Source organism: Sminthopsis crassicaudata, chromosome 3 (genome assembly GCF_048593235.1).
Source record: "Sminthopsis crassicaudata isolate SCR6 chromosome 3, ASM4859323v1, whole genome shotgun sequence".
Lineage (NCBI taxonomy): Eukaryota > Metazoa > Chordata > Mammalia > Dasyuromorphia > Dasyuridae > Sminthopsis > Sminthopsis crassicaudata.
The window spans coordinates 246,087,567-246,103,523 of NC_133619.1; the positions used below are offsets into that span (position 1 = coordinate 246,087,567).

General features: G+C 32.7%; 1 protein-coding gene across 2 annotated transcripts in view; it reads left to right on the forward strand.

The window, feature by feature from the left end:
* Window positions 1-15,639, forward strand: part of GABRB3 (gamma-aminobutyric acid type A receptor subunit beta3) — a 307,324-nt gene extending 291,685 nt beyond the window's left edge. For both annotated transcript variants that reach the window (XM_074300319.1, XM_074300321.1), the window contains one exon: window positions 4,023-15,639. In XM_074300319.1, the coding sequence (XP_074156420.1) occupies window positions 4,023-4,361 (339 nt within the window). In that variant the 3' untranslated portion in view covers window positions 4,362-15,639. The remainder of the gene's footprint in view (window positions 1-4,022) is intronic.
* The last annotated feature ends 318 nt before the right edge of the window (window positions 15,640-15,957 follow it).

Genomic DNA, 15,957 nt, shown 5'->3' on the forward strand with positions numbered 1-15,957 from the left:
ACATGTCAAAATAAAATGGATGGAAATTCATATTGACTTTAATATTCAGCTAGATTTATGGACCTTTGCAATGTCCTTTCAATATAAATTGATGTTGTGGATGGAAAGTGAAGTGGTTTAAGTAGAAGAAGGTGATAGAACTGGGTTTAATTAGACAAAACAAATTATATTTTCAATAAATTCAGACTATGTGACAGTCTGTCAATAAGTGAGTCAATCCATAAGTATTTCTTAAGTGCCTACTAACTAGAGGACATTGTGCTAAGCCTTGGTAATACAAAACAAATTGCAAAAGAAAATCCCTGCACTAAAGGAATTCAAAATATATTGGAGGAGATAATAAGCAGAAAAGACATGTACAAACACACTATGTTTGGCACAAATAGAAAAGACTTAACAGAGGAAAGCACCACTAGAAGTAAGAGAGATTGGAAAGGCTTCCTACAGAAAGGGAAATTTTACTTAGGGACCTGAAGGAATCCAGGGAAATCAAAAGATAGAGATGAATAGAAAAAGAAAGCATTCTAAGCATAGGGGACAGCCAGAGAAAGTGCCCAGAATCAAGAGTTGAAGTGTCTTGTTAATGGGGCATTAAGGAAGCCTGTGTCTTTGGATCGAAGAGTATCTGGAGGGGTACATTTAAGTTTTAGAAGACTGAAAAGGTAATGATGGGCTTTGAATGCCAAATAGTATTTTATGTTTAATCTTGGAGGTGATAGGAAGCAACTTCAACACAAACACTTTTATGAATAGTGCTATATACCTGCAAATCACAGAACTTTAAAACTGAGCCCAGAAGAATTTAGATACACATAATTCAAAGAACATTAGGGCTTATAATGTGTTTAAATGTGCTGCAGCAAATTTAGCAATAACAACTTGCATAGAGAAGTTTTATAAAATAAAGTATTATGAACATGAAAAACAAACAAACAAAAAAAAAAGCATGAGAGAGCCTTAACCAAGAATAAAAGATCATAAATGACTAGTTGGAGTAGTAGGAACATTGAAACCCCTAAGAAATTGAGAGAACTAGAGCAATATTACAAGCAGGCATGTTGTGGGGCTCAATTGAGATAAAGGATGTAAAGTACTTTGAAAGCCTTAAAGCACTACATAAATAGATACTGTTATTGTAGTTGTTATGGTTGTTCTTATTATTATTATCTTTATTATTATTATTAGCCTACATATACTAGGCCTCCAGCCTAGTGATAACTTCATTCCCTTATCCTTCAATTGCACTCCTGCTGATCTCAAGCAGTGGTTATAGAGCAATACACAGGTATATTGTAAATATCTTAAAACAAAATTGGGAATGTATGAACATGCACTTTTAAGCATAATCTTCATTACTAATACTTTCTTAAGTTGAAAAAATAAATTACTCAATTTGGTACAATTGTCAATTTCTGAGATATAAATGTTCCCACTGAAAATTTAAGTCAACTCTTACAAGTCAGTTAAAACTGGCTCTAGCACAACCCTGATGATGAATATATTTCTTTTTTAAATTATATTTATTTTGTTTTGAACTTATGAATAAAACAAACATGTCCTTAACATAGTAGGATAGGAAAAAATGATTATATGTGAAAATGCATGTATTTCAGTTCTGATTGTCATAGCTTAGAAATTATATTCATGAAGTAAAATGAATCTAGAGAAACAGTAATGGGAATGAATCCCACTTTGGAATGAAACTAAAATAGAAAAATACATCAAAAGAACTGTTAAGGTTTTCCTTGGATTGTGGATATGATAATGAGTTATGATAGTTTGAAGACTTGACATTCAAAATAGACTGTTGTTCAGTCATTTTTTCAGTCATTTGTAAAACTTTGTGGCTCCATTTGGAGTTTTCTTGGCAAAAATATTGGAAAGGGTTGTTATTTCCTTTCCTGTCTCATTTCACAGATGAGGAAATTGAGACAAAAAGTGTTAAGTGACTAACCCAGAGTCACACAGCTAGTAAGTGTATTGGGTCAGATTTGAAGTCAAGAAGATGAGTATTTTTTTCACTTCAAGCCCAGCATTCCATCCAGTGTGCCAACAAGCTGCTCTACTCAAAATAGATTGTACTTGTTCTTTTTTTTCCCTAAGAGTAAAACTGGATCAACTGGTTGTATGTTGATTTTCCCCTAAATACAAGAATAAAAATTTATTACATAAGAATAGTGATAAATACCTGGAGTTATATAACCGTTATGTATCAGAGGCAGTACTTGAATCCAGATCTTTTTGTCTCCAAAGCAAACATCTATTCATTCTGCCATGGTGACTTTTTAATAATTGAAACATCCTAGAAATGAAATTTCATTATGTAATTCTCATTCCCTATCATAGGAAGGCTTCATGGAGTAGCTTGATTTCTGAGATACTATAGATAAGATTCATTCTTAAAGTGGGGCAGTGGAGAGGATTTGCATTAGATAATCTAACATCTCTTCAAACTCAATGAAGATAAGAACTTTATTGTTCAGGGCAAGAATCAGTTAATGAGTAAGAAATAACTTTGAAGGCAATATATGCCTTATTGCTATAAAAGTTAGGAAAATACTATCTCTGTGTTTTCCCACAAGATAAACATATGCCAGGTCTTTTATATGGAAGAATCATAGGGTTGTAGATCTCAAACTGGAATAGTCCAACTCCAACATTTTGCTAAAGAGAAAGGATGTAAAAACTCAGAAAAATTAAATTATTTGACCAAGAAGATGGTACCAGAACAGGATTCAAACCCAAGTTTTCTGACTAGAAAAGTTTTGTTCTTACCCCTGTGCTATATGGCCTTCCTACCAAAATATTCAGGAGCTGAAAAAACTATAACCTTCCCAATATAGTAAAAACCTATTACATGCCACTTTCCCTTCTAAAAAAATTAAAAATTAAGAAAAGTGCATGGCCCACAGTGAAAAAAGGAACTGAATCCAGTTCTAGATGACTACATATACCATATCTTCCTTGTTCCACAAAACAGGTAATTTATTATGTGGTTTCTAAGAGTCTTCAACAATGGCCCCTCTGGGATGAATATTTCTAGACAACTAAGTAATCTATTATAATTTCTCTAGGAAATATTTCAATAAATTGAGTCCCAGAACAAATGAATAAGTTTCAAAAAATACACATCGACAGGATTCTGGGTAGTTGAAATAGTGTCACAATGAGGGTATGTCAAGGCATTTGAGATTCTACCAACATGAAATGAACTAACCATATTGTAAGAAGCATGTTGAGTTTAAAATGCTTTATCTAGATTATCACTACCTTGACAGGGGGAACATGAATCTTTACTTTGAGTATATTCATATCCTCAAAATTATCTTGAAGGCGGTTCAACCATTGACTATACTGGAATACATCTTTTATTTGTGTGTTTTGAGCTAAAAATTGCTGTCATTTTTATTTTATTTGATAATAGATTTTTATCTGATAGCTCACATGCCAAGTTCATACAGAAATGTACTACCAATACATAGGTTAAAGTATCTTCCTCTTAGCTGTACAACAGGTAAGAGAGGCATCTGAACTATAGTAAAACACTTTTCTCTTAAAAAAAAAAAAAAAAAAAAAAAAAAAAAAAGGAAGAAGCTACTTTTCCAATACAGGAAAAAAAAAAAATAGTTGCAAGAAATTTAAAACCCTTTTAGTAATCTATCACAATTCCAAATGTATAAGTATTTAAGGAAACATTTCAAAGAAAATTTATAAAAACGAGAAATGTGATCTTCAATTTTCTAATAGTGCTTTGTATTCTTATTGTAGAATTTCAATCTGAACAAGTTCTCTTATTTATTTTCATACATAAGATTTTTTTCTTAATCAAGGCAGATGTCTAAGCTGCATTTTAAATTCTGGAAATGACATTTTCAATAAAATGCATCACTGAATATACATATATAATTTCCCATGATATGCTCAGAATAAAACAAATTAAGACCCTGCCCTGTGTTTGTAAGATGGAAATTAAATTTATTGGCACTTGAGTTGTCTGATGATGTATTATCTTTTCCTATTAGGTGGATGCTCATGGAAACATTCTATTAACATCACTTGAAATTCACAATGAAGTGAATGAAGTCACAGGTGTTGGAGATTCTAGGAATTCAGCAATATCCTTCGACAACTCAGGAATCCAGTACAGGAAACAAAGCATGCCTCGAGAAGGGCATGGGCGACATATGGGGGACAGAAACATCCCGCACAAGAAGACCCATTTACGGAGGAGGTCTTCACAGCTCAAAATAAAAATCCCCGACTTAACAGATGTGAATGCCATAGACAGATGGTCAAGGATCGTGTTTCCATTTACTTTTTCTCTTTTCAACCTGATTTACTGGCTGTATTATGTTAACTGAGTGACTATACTTGATTTTTCACAGACTTCATTTAACACTGAGTGAAATATTACTCTGCCTGTCATTTTTATACCTATATATAAATACACACACAAACATATATATACATATGCAAATGTATATATGTGAACTTTCTCAACATATATATATAAACACACATGTGTATGAGAATGTATGTGCATATGTTTATTATATACACAAGTCTATGTAACTATGTGTATATAATACAAATACACATACATGTATACATTCAGCAGCTATGGACAATTTAACACAGAATGCATATCAAAGGAAGTGGGTGCATTTTTTTTTTACTGAAAGAGACAGATATCATCTAAATAATCACCTTAAGAATGAGGGAGTGTTACATAATATCATCCCTAAATATGTCTTAACTTATCATAAATTAGACATTTTCAATACTGATTTTCAGAACCTTGGTTCTAAAGCTAATGTACTCTTCAAAAACCCATCCAATGGTACTGCTAGTTTAAAATGAGTCACTTCTCTTTCATTTGATAGGCTTTGTTTTACTGAGCTAAGTTTTCTTTGCTCATTTGGATTATAGGGTTTCTTTTCATCTTCCATGCGTGTCATTTTTCAGTGATCATTGACTTGGATTAAATAATCACAGAAAAAAAACTGTCCTGTTGTTTAAGATGCTCACATTAATATGCTCAAACACTCATCTTTTGAAAAAATACATCCATGGTGAAAGAAATCTCATTTGTAAGTATTGTAATACACAGTTTGGGGTTGGTTTTTGTTTTGTTTTTGTTTTTTGTTTTGGTACACTTGGACTGATTCCAGCTTAGTTGTACTGAGGGGAAATTTTTAGCACATTTTGGTATCATTTTAGTTGACATTTTAATTACTGAAAATTTGTTCTGCATCTCATCAATTTTCAAGACTGATATTCAACAGAAAGCATAGAAGTCTCAGGTTATTTGTTACTCTAACATAAAACAGTCTAGACTTAATTTTTTTTAATTTGTGTTCACATCATCCAAAATTCTTAAAACATTGTATGTTACTATAAAATATATTTGCATAATATGCATACATATGTATATTTTATGAAGACTTTCTTTCTTATGCTTGCTACTGTGGCAGCATGCTATGTCATATCTTTTCTTCATGTGATGTGACTACTTTTTTATTATCTGGAATTAAGACTTAAGCTACAAAGCTTCTACTGTTAAAACATAAAAATCAAGACATATACTCATGGCCTTTATTTCCATGTCCAACATATGCCATAAGGAGCACATCAAAACACTCCTAGTACAACTGGGATGTTGCAATCAGCAATCAGTAAACTAACTAATGCATGGCATTTCATCATCAAATACATGCAGTCATTTTTTTTTTTTTTTGGCAAACATTATCAACCGACAAAACAGCACGCTCATTTTTAAATTTCTTTCTGAATCCATCTCCTCATCCTATCGACTTTTTAAAGCTAGTAGATACAAGTCAAGGTGCACTGATTTCATAGATGCAACCTTAACTTGCTATTTAGACAACTAGATCTTTCTAAAGAAAAAAAAATGATATATTTTTTGTAAACAATATTTCTATCACAGACATCCATAAATGGACATGACTATGGTCCTATAAATAGGTGTCAAAGTGGAATTAAGCATTTGGAGGAAAAAAAAAGCAAAATGTGCAGGAAAGAACTGCTAAATTTCTTTTTGAGATGAAACTTATCCATATATTTCCTGGCTGGTGGTGTCTCAAAATGTTGCATATATCCCAGCTGCCTCTGTTCTGTCCAACACACAGAAGCAGTCAGCCAGATTCTTTTCCAACTTTCTAACCCCTGGATTTCATTTCAATATTGATAGGACCTATACCACCTGGGATGTTACAAGGATGTATAAGTTGCCCAGTATTACTGCTGTGGGAGTTCCCTTCAGTGGTCATTACAACCTTTGATTTGAAGGAGTAGATAACAGCTGCTAGTTTCACTCTGGGATTAAATAGAACACACAAAGTCTAATGCTGGAAGAAATTATTAATTTTTTTCTTTACCCTCCTTCTCCTTTATCCCCAGCTTTCTCCACTCTTCTTCCTTCTCCCTCCCTTGAAACAAAAACAAAACACCATCAATCAGATTTTCTCTTGTTTTAATTTTTATGGAGACTAAACAGGTTATTACAGATATGTGCTTATTAGGGTTTTTCTTTGGCACTCTCAGGATAACAATATGGATTTATAAAATATGAACAGAATGGGAAAATCTTGTGAGTGGCCTTATCCATTGAAAACATTTTAAAGAAAAGAGATGTTGCTGAAGATCATATCTTTTTCAACACTTCCGCTATTTTTCTGTGTCCAGTGACTCAAGATTGGAGCTCCACACATATGAGGGACTTGAAATGCAAAAGGATGTGAAGAAAGTAGTTCACTGTGGACATTTGGAATCTTTAAATGCACAATGTGTACTGCTCAGAACTATGCCACTAATTCTTTCTTGAGGATGGGAGGAGAAAGAAGAGAGGGTGGGGAGAAGTTAAAATAGTTGCATATGTGAACTTCAAGTTCATGATCAGCAATGGCAGAGAACCTTCAGACCTCAAAAGAGCTCCTGCAATCCACTTTACAAGTTTTCCTTGGTATAAATTTGCATGGTAGGTAATAATAGCTTTTGAGCTTTTTATATGCATTTGGCAATGAGATTGGGATTCACAACTTTGTAGACATTGCAATGAAGTAAATATAATGGCTATACTACATATTGTATTTGTAACTATATATATATATACATGCATACATGCATACATACATATATTCGATAAAACTTTTTTCAGATCCATGGGCATGTGTTTGCTTTACCCATTTCTGGGGCAAACAATGTTTTTTTTTGTTTTTTGTTTTTTTTTTTTTTTCTGACAAAAAGAATTGTAGAGTCTACCTAAACTTGTTTTCTAAAGCAGCAGAAAAATTTGGGAATGAGCATTTTTTTTACCATCATGACCCAGACTTTGTTTCCCAACTCTTTTCTTTAGCTCTCTAGACCAATATGGCCTCTCATGAACCCACAGCAACTGTTCTAATCATTGAAGAAGCTGTATAGATGAGGCTCAAAGCCAGAACTCTAGAATTAAAATTTGATTGATTGTAAAGCCTCATCAAGTTGTAAAGAAAAGGTTGGTGAAGGGACTTGTATAATTACTTTTCTGAGAATTTGCAAGGAATTAAAAAAAAAACCTCAGATTTCTAAGTAGGCTAATATATGTGTCTTTACAAAAATGCTCACAAGTCCTCAAAACATACAATAGAGTTCTTGTGAGTATGTTACAGCCCGACTCACCTATTCTTGAGTCAATTCATATTCATCCAATTGTACTACATTACTTCAGTGGGTTTGGGTATTTCATTTGATGGTGCAGATCATAAATCACCAATAACTTCTTAGCCTATGTGATTCTCACCCATGTCATTCCATAAATCCTCCATCTATGATCCACAGCACGGTTAGCCTCTTAAGTGGGTGTTGCTCTTGTTGCCCCTAACCAACATCTTAATGGGGTTTCATGACTGGACCATGAGTCACTCTTATGTCACTAAAATCCCAGACTCTAATGTGAGTGAGGAAATACCAAATAAAGTGAGGAAGAAGCCCTGAAGTTCCAGTCAGTTATGTTAGAAAAACCACACCTAAATCCCTTTATTTTTAGGCCTCTGCCTTACCCCTGTGCTGGATCATCTCTATGTAGCGACTCTCACAAGACCCTACTTTGTAAAACTTTGCTTATAAATGTTTTCAACTAAACACACGAAGGTAACTCCAGACTGTGTACCTTTTATAGGAATGAGCCTGCTGCAGGTCTGGGTGCATTATTTTGGGTGGCAATATTCCTTTTTGCTTTCTCTTGGCAATCTGGCCTTGTAACAATCTTTTTAAGCTGAGCAAGTGCCCAACTTTGAATACAAACTATGCCATAAATATTATGTCAATCTGGTACCTGATTTATAACACTGACCTTTTAATGAAAGCAAATTGGGCCATAAATTCGGTTATCCTATTATCCCTTTTGAAATTCACTCTTGTTATTTCATCAGACTGGAAAGTAATATTTTTCAAAGTGATTCCTTACTCCCACTCCTACCCCCAGGACACTAGGATGCCCACTGGATAATTACCTCTTTTACTGCACTTCAAAGGCAACATGATGTCCTTAAAAAATCATATTAACTTGCCTGGACAAGTGGTTTATTCTCAGAGACTAGTTTGCATATCATGCCTCACCCAGGACTAGCCCCATAAGTGTGCTCTCATTTTCATTTCATATATCACTTTTACAAGACTATGAGGGCATCCAAGGCAACTACAGGACTATCCTGAGTTACAGCCTGAAGAGTCTGAAGTAGAAATAGATAAATGTGTTGTGATAGCTAACTCCTATGTTAATGACATCCCATTGTAAAGATAAATTAAAGCCCAGTTTTGCTTAAGCACATTTATGTATATATTCTTTTGTATTATTTGACATGAAAAAAAAACAGCAAAACTGAGTGATAGACAAAACATGAGCAATGTTGATGAATGAATACTAATTTATTAAAAAAAAAAAAAGGACTAAATGATGACTTGCAATGATTCATTTGGGGAGAGGGAATTACTATTTAATTCTTTTTTTTACCTTTTTTGCTTTCATGTTTAGGTTTGGGATTTCAATAAAAGTTAGAGGAATATATGTGCAAACTTGTCAGGATTAGAAACAAATCACATATAACTATTGTTCCTCTTTAGCTACATGGGAAATATATTCACAGTGGTCATCTAGTCCTCTTTCTGTCTTTAAACAAGCTTTAGCAGAAATTATTATTCTTTTTTAAAAAGGTTTACAAAAAATACAATGGCTAAAACTACTTTTATGCTGGTAAATATTTAACTAGCTCTCCAGAAAAAAAAATACTCACCAATTAAGTTTAATCTATCTTTGTATCTTTCTTAAATCTAAAGAATTAATAACACAATAAATCAGGTCCTGATTTATAGCAATTGCCAATTCTGATTTCAGAGGTGTACTCACATTGCAAATTTAACAATTAGAAGAGTGGGTTGGGGTACACTCCAGGATATCTCTGCTTAAGACTGCCTTCTGAATTTTAATGATTGTCAGATTAGTGAAGATTTCCAGTTGAAATCTGCAAGGCTAAAATAAATATTTTTCTTCTTATAATTTTATTTCCTCAAGAGTAAGAAATAATAGATGAGCATAATATGTACTGAATAAAACACAAATTTATCATCTTAATATTAGAAATCTACCCATATCTCTACTCTTGTTCTAAGAAATAAGGAAAAGACTAATACCAATTATCATATAATTGAACCCTAACCTAATCTCTCTCAACTTTATATCAGCTTTAGAGAGGATAGATTCCCACAGTGGTTACTATGCCAGATAGATAGAGAGATAGATAGATGTTGTAGAGACAGATCAATAGAGATAAGTGATAGATAAAGATTAGATAATTAAAAGTTAGAAAGAGATTAATTTAAAAAAGAAATATTTAGGTTCTTGAGAACTTATGGAATTTATTCTTCAAATTATTCTTTTGTGAACTAAATAATAGAAATTTCTAATTGTTTCTTCACAGCTAACATTTTTAGGTTTTATATATATATATGTGTAAATGTTGTACATTCTTAAATTCTGAAAGCCTAAAACTCTGTAAAGTCCTGTTCAGATCTAAGAAGGTAAAAAACAAAAATTCTTCTCCCCATTATTCTGTAATATCATTATGTTAACTTAATTGCAGAATTTCTTCATCTACCTTTATCCAAGCAGATATAATTATCAAAATCAGAAAAGTTGGAAGAAATAAGAAGGAAAACTTTCTTTTTTCCTAAATGTTCTGAATATTCTGAAGAACTTATAATTTTCAAGTTTCAGGGAAAAAAATTCATTGATAAATATACCAAGTTCCATTTTTTAAAAATGCATCTTCAATAAAGTAATTAAATTATACATTGAATAGCAATGAACGTTTTTTCTTCCACTTACTACTATTTTCTATAATTTCCTGAATGGATCATTTGACAATTATTTATCCAATTGCTTTATCCCAAATTTTTGCTAAAAACTTTTAAGAGGCCCTTGGATAGCAATGAGGTCAATACTTAAAGAAATTGATTCGGGCTATTCACTGGAAGGTCAAATACTGAAAGTGAAACTTAAATACTTAAGCCACATAGCAAGAAAACAGGATTCACTGAAAGATGTTTTGTTTTTTGTTTTTTTGTTTTCCCCTGTATTGGGAAAGTCTGAAGGCAGAAGGAAAAGAGGACAGCAGAGGATGAGATGGATAGTGTAATGGAAACAACTAGCATGAATATGGATAGATTTTGAGAGATAATATTGATAGAAAGATAGGAGACATGGTCTGCTATTTTATGGGATCACAAAGAGTCAGATGTGACTTAATGACTGAACAACAAAATTATCCCAAATTTTTAGAAAATAGGCATTTTCTTTAATAAAATCTAAGTAATTTTTCAGCTTTCTTTTCATTCTCTTGCAAAAGAGAAAACTGCTAGTTTATTTTCAGGGGAAAAGATTGAGTTGAACTAAGGTAACTAATAATTTGAATCTTTTTCTTTATACATAAATAAGCAAACATGATAAGATTTATGTGTATATAGTACATACTCTTACATATATATGCTATATATAATACATGTACATATGCATATGCATGTATATAAAGGCTAGGCTTCCCTATCTCAAATGGTTTGAAGTTCATTAGCAATTTACAGGTTGAAACCCACTATCAGTTCATTAGTTTGACCTCCATTTCAGACCTTGGTCAGTTTATCCCTCTATAGACAATCTGGTCTTCACCTGTCTGTATCCAAAGTTCATCATTCTGATGCCAGACAGGTGGAAAACTGATTGGTTTAGTCCAATGAAGCTCAGAACTTAAACTCAAGTGTTCTACTGGCCTTTGCCTCCCTGGTGCTGGGGATTAAAGGAGTGTTCACCATGTTCAACTAGCAATTTAGTATATTTTGTAACTGATTCTAAAGAGAGATCTAATATTTTCTTTTAATAAACTTTTTTTGGTTTTTTTAATTTTTGTTTTTGTTTTTCATCAAGAAGGCAAAAGAAAGCATGGTATGAAATATTAAAGAAAAACCAGGATGGTAATGGATCTTTAGATCATGGCATATAAGAAATGATTTAAGAAAGGTGATATTTAGTCTGGAGAATACAAGAAAAAGAAAAGAATGGTACTTGCCTACAAGTACTTGAAGTGCTATTTTGTAGAGAGAGATTGAACTTGGTCTCCTTGACCCCAATAAAAATAGGAGAAAATTCAGTCCCATTGAAAAATTGAATGAACTTAGTCAAGATGTTATGAGTTCCCTCACATTAGATGACTTCAATCTTATGGATGAAAAAGTTCTTTTTTGGGAATGGATTGAAGTACATGCCTTATGAATTACCCTTGTACTCTGGGTTTCTTGGATTTTGTAATGAAATGCTGGAATATCTAAATATTTTTTCTGAAAATTGACTAAAAAAACCAATGTGACTATTCTAGAATGGATTTATGCCCACAAAGTAGGTAATTGAATTGCAGCAGCAATAGCTACCCATACTATGTCATGCTTGATCTTTTTGAAATTTTCAGAAAAGAAGGCTATTTTATTAAGTATATATGATTGTGCATTATATATAGTACACACAATATTATGCATAATTATATATAATTAATTACAATAATACATAATTTAACCACCAGGAAATGCCATCCTCAATTTAATAACAACATGGATTCATCAAATGGCATTCACTTTACATGCACCAGTTTTACCAATGGCAGGAGTATCACCACTGTTCACCTGAGGATGGTGAGCATACAAATGCTTAAAATACACTTTCCTCAAACTTTTTTGTTCAGTCATTTTATTTGTGTTTGACTCTTTGTGACAATTGGGGTTTTCTTGTAAAGGGACTGAATTGGTTTGCCATTTCCTTCTCCAGTCATTTAATAGATGAGGAAGCTGAGGCAAACAAGGTGAAGGGACTTCCTCAGGGTCACTCAGCTAGTGTCTAAGACCAGATTTGAATTCAGAAAAATGAGTCTTCCTGACTCCAGACTCAGTGCTCTACTCACTGCACCACCTAACTGCCCAAGCTATGTCTTATATAGTTCTTGAAGGGTGAGGCATAATGCACTGATTCAATATTGATCTAAAGATATGAGTATTGATCCAATGGTCCTTGATTCTGCAATAAATAGTAACATTATGAAAACCTTGGTTTGTTTCTCAGTTCCCACTCTTCATTTGACAAATCACATTCTCTTGGTTAAATAAATTCAATCATAATATTTAAATGATATACTTTTTGTTGGTCACATGAATTAATGTAATTGAAAAGAATTGTAAAAGAACTACTACATAGAAAAAGTATAAAGGAGCTGTTTTGTATAATCATCTGAACCTCAAATTTTTCCCAGCTGGTATGCTACAGAAGAATAAGGAAAGGTTAGCATCTTTGGAATTCCATTGAAACAATGTCCAAACAATCAGAAAACAAGGATGATGTGCTGCAATTTGGGATTAACTTCTTGACATAATAAATTGAAAGTTAAATATTTACTCAGAAAAATGCAGATCAACCTATGGGTTGATCTTTAGATTATGACATATACGAATTAATTTAAGAAAGGTGCCTGCAAGTACTTGAAGTGCTATTTTATAGAGAGAGATTGGTCTACTTGACCCCAATAAAAATAGGAAAAAGTCAGAAGAAGTCATATAAAAGCTTTACAATAAGGACCTATTTAATAACATTCAGTCCCATTGAAAAATTGAATGGACTTCGTCAGGATGCCATGCAATCCCTCACACTAGATGTCTTCAGTCTTATGGATGGAAGAGTTCTTGGACTTGTACCCTCTCATATTGAGCATGTATTTTTCTCAGAAAAAGGGTACTGTAAGACAGTGCAAAGGCAAGTTTTTCATAAATTAGGGGGGGAAGGTACATTGTTTAAACTTGTGTTTGAGAAGAATATTTTTCAGTTATCTCCATAAACACTGGAGATAGATCTTTCATCATCAATGCTTTTATCATTATTTGTAGTTTTAACTAGTCAAATCATATCTCAATTCCTTTGAATAGCCCTGGGTTTGTCATACAATCAAGATACTGGATTCAGCAAGAAAATCCAGATTATAAATGACAAGACACAAAACTAAAATCATTTAGTGAACCTTTTCTAGATTCTAAAGTAGTCATGCAAATACAAAAGATCTCCAGCAAAAAAGTATAGTTTGCCAGCTTTGGTAATATGCTTCCCCCCCCCGAAAGGGGAAATATCCACCATTTCTAAGGAAAAAATTGTTCTCACAACAAAAGCCAAAAGCAAGTGAATTATCATGAGTTCCAGAAGCTTTCAGAAAGATGAATATCCAAAATTTATTAAAGATATTTGGAGGCAATTCATGTTTCAAGTAAAGATTAGAATACTACCCTTTCCAACTCTACAGCTGTATGATTTTAATCCAAAACTAAAGTGAAAAATTGAATTTCAGAGTTATGATTTATGCTAAAAAAGGCTTATTTCTAGGTCCCATCTACTTAAATATGATAATTATCAGTGAGGATGTCTCAGATAACATAAAATCATCTGACCCAAAGGGCACATCTATTTGGTTTAAAAATGGCCCCAGATAAAAACTTCAGAGGAGTTCTTTAACCACTTAAGGGAAGTCTGAAAAAAAAATAATTCAAAATCTATCCCCAAAAAGACCATTTTTTGTTAATGCATTTTATCAGAGGAGGTGTGCTGCAATTTAACATGAAAATTTCTACGAAGAATGATGTGGGTAGCTTTAGTGGAAGTTTTCAAATACTAACTAGGCATAAATCAATTGACTATTTCTAGTTGGTGTGGGGAATAAGTATCTGTTTGACATAAAATTAGGTATCATGTTGTTCCTGATCAGTTTGTAGTGTAAAATCAGAAGTGTAAAATTTGGAGGACAATGGGCTTGTGTCCCCAGAATAAGATATAACATGACTACCCCAATATCAGCAGTTCAAGGACATGTTCATTGCTATCAGGCCTTTTTATAGCACTTGGAATTCTGTGATTAAATTTTATTTTCATTGCTAGGATTACCTTGAACTACTTTGAAACATTAATCAGACCCAATAAAGACATGCTAGAATTCTTAGAGAAAAGTATCCATGGGTAGAGGTAATATGGCCACAATCTTTGGCATAGTAATTATCAGACTTGGAGTCTTAGAATTGAAAGAGCTAGATTCAAACTTCCTGGGCATTTAATAGCAATTTGACCATTAGAAAAATAATTTGACTTCTCAGTACTTCATTTTTACAATACCTGCCTCACAGAATTGTAAGTGAAGTGCTTCCCATACCTTCAAACATTATATAAATATAAATTAATATTGTTCATCTATTATCTCACTTCTCTCCCTAGAAACCCTATGTCATTTGTGAAGGAAAATAATGGAGCCGTCAGTGACATAACATCTTTCATTGACTCCTAACTTGTTCATTTAGGTAGTTTTACCAACTGTATCAGCATAATATAGTGAGAAGCCCAGTAGCAAGATTTCAATTAAAATCATAGCTCTGTTACTTTATAATTTTGTTATTTTAAGTCCCCTAACCTCTGTTATGCTCAGTTTTCTCATTTATAAAATAAAAACTTGAATTAGATTATATTTAAAATATCTTCTACCTCTAAATCTTACAGGAGGACTCTAACATTATTCATATATCTGAGAGGAATTAGTAGAAGATGTTGTTTGGAACAATCTTAGTACAGTTGATATGTGTAATGCTTCCATGGTTTTGTGGGAAGTTATAATCTTGGTTTTTATGACCTGGTGGTTGGGAAAGCATACCACAATATTTATTTTGATTTATTAAGAGTTACATAAGTTACATTAGTAAAAACAATTGCTTCAGCACATGAACCAGAAACATGCATTCAAGAATCTAGATATGAATATGAAGAGGAATTACTAGAATTACTCAAGAAATGAGCCTTGCAATGGACGGATCTTTGATGGACCCATAGTAATTTGGTAAGTTTGCAAATTATTACTCCCCTCCTTTATGTTGGCACCAACTTTGCTTTGCAGAAATCATCAATAACATTTTTTTATTGTAACTTTTTATTGACAAAACATATGCATGGGTAGTTTTTCAACATTGACCCTTGCAAAACCTTCTGTTCCAACTTTCCCCCTCCTTCCCCTACTCCCTCCCCTTGATGGAAGGTAGTCCAATACATGTTAAATATGTTAAAGTATATATTAAATACAATATATATATATATGTATATATATATATATGTGTGTGTGTACATATATATATATATATATATATATATACAATTATCTTGCTGTTCAAGAAAGATCAGATCTAGAAAGAAAGTAAAAATACCTGAGAAGGAAAACAAAAATGCAAGCAAACAAAAACAGAAAGAGTGGAAATGCTATGTTGTGGTCCATACTCATTTCTCTCTCTGGGTATAGCTAATTCTCTTCATTACTGAACAATTGGAACTAGTTTGGATCATCTCATTGT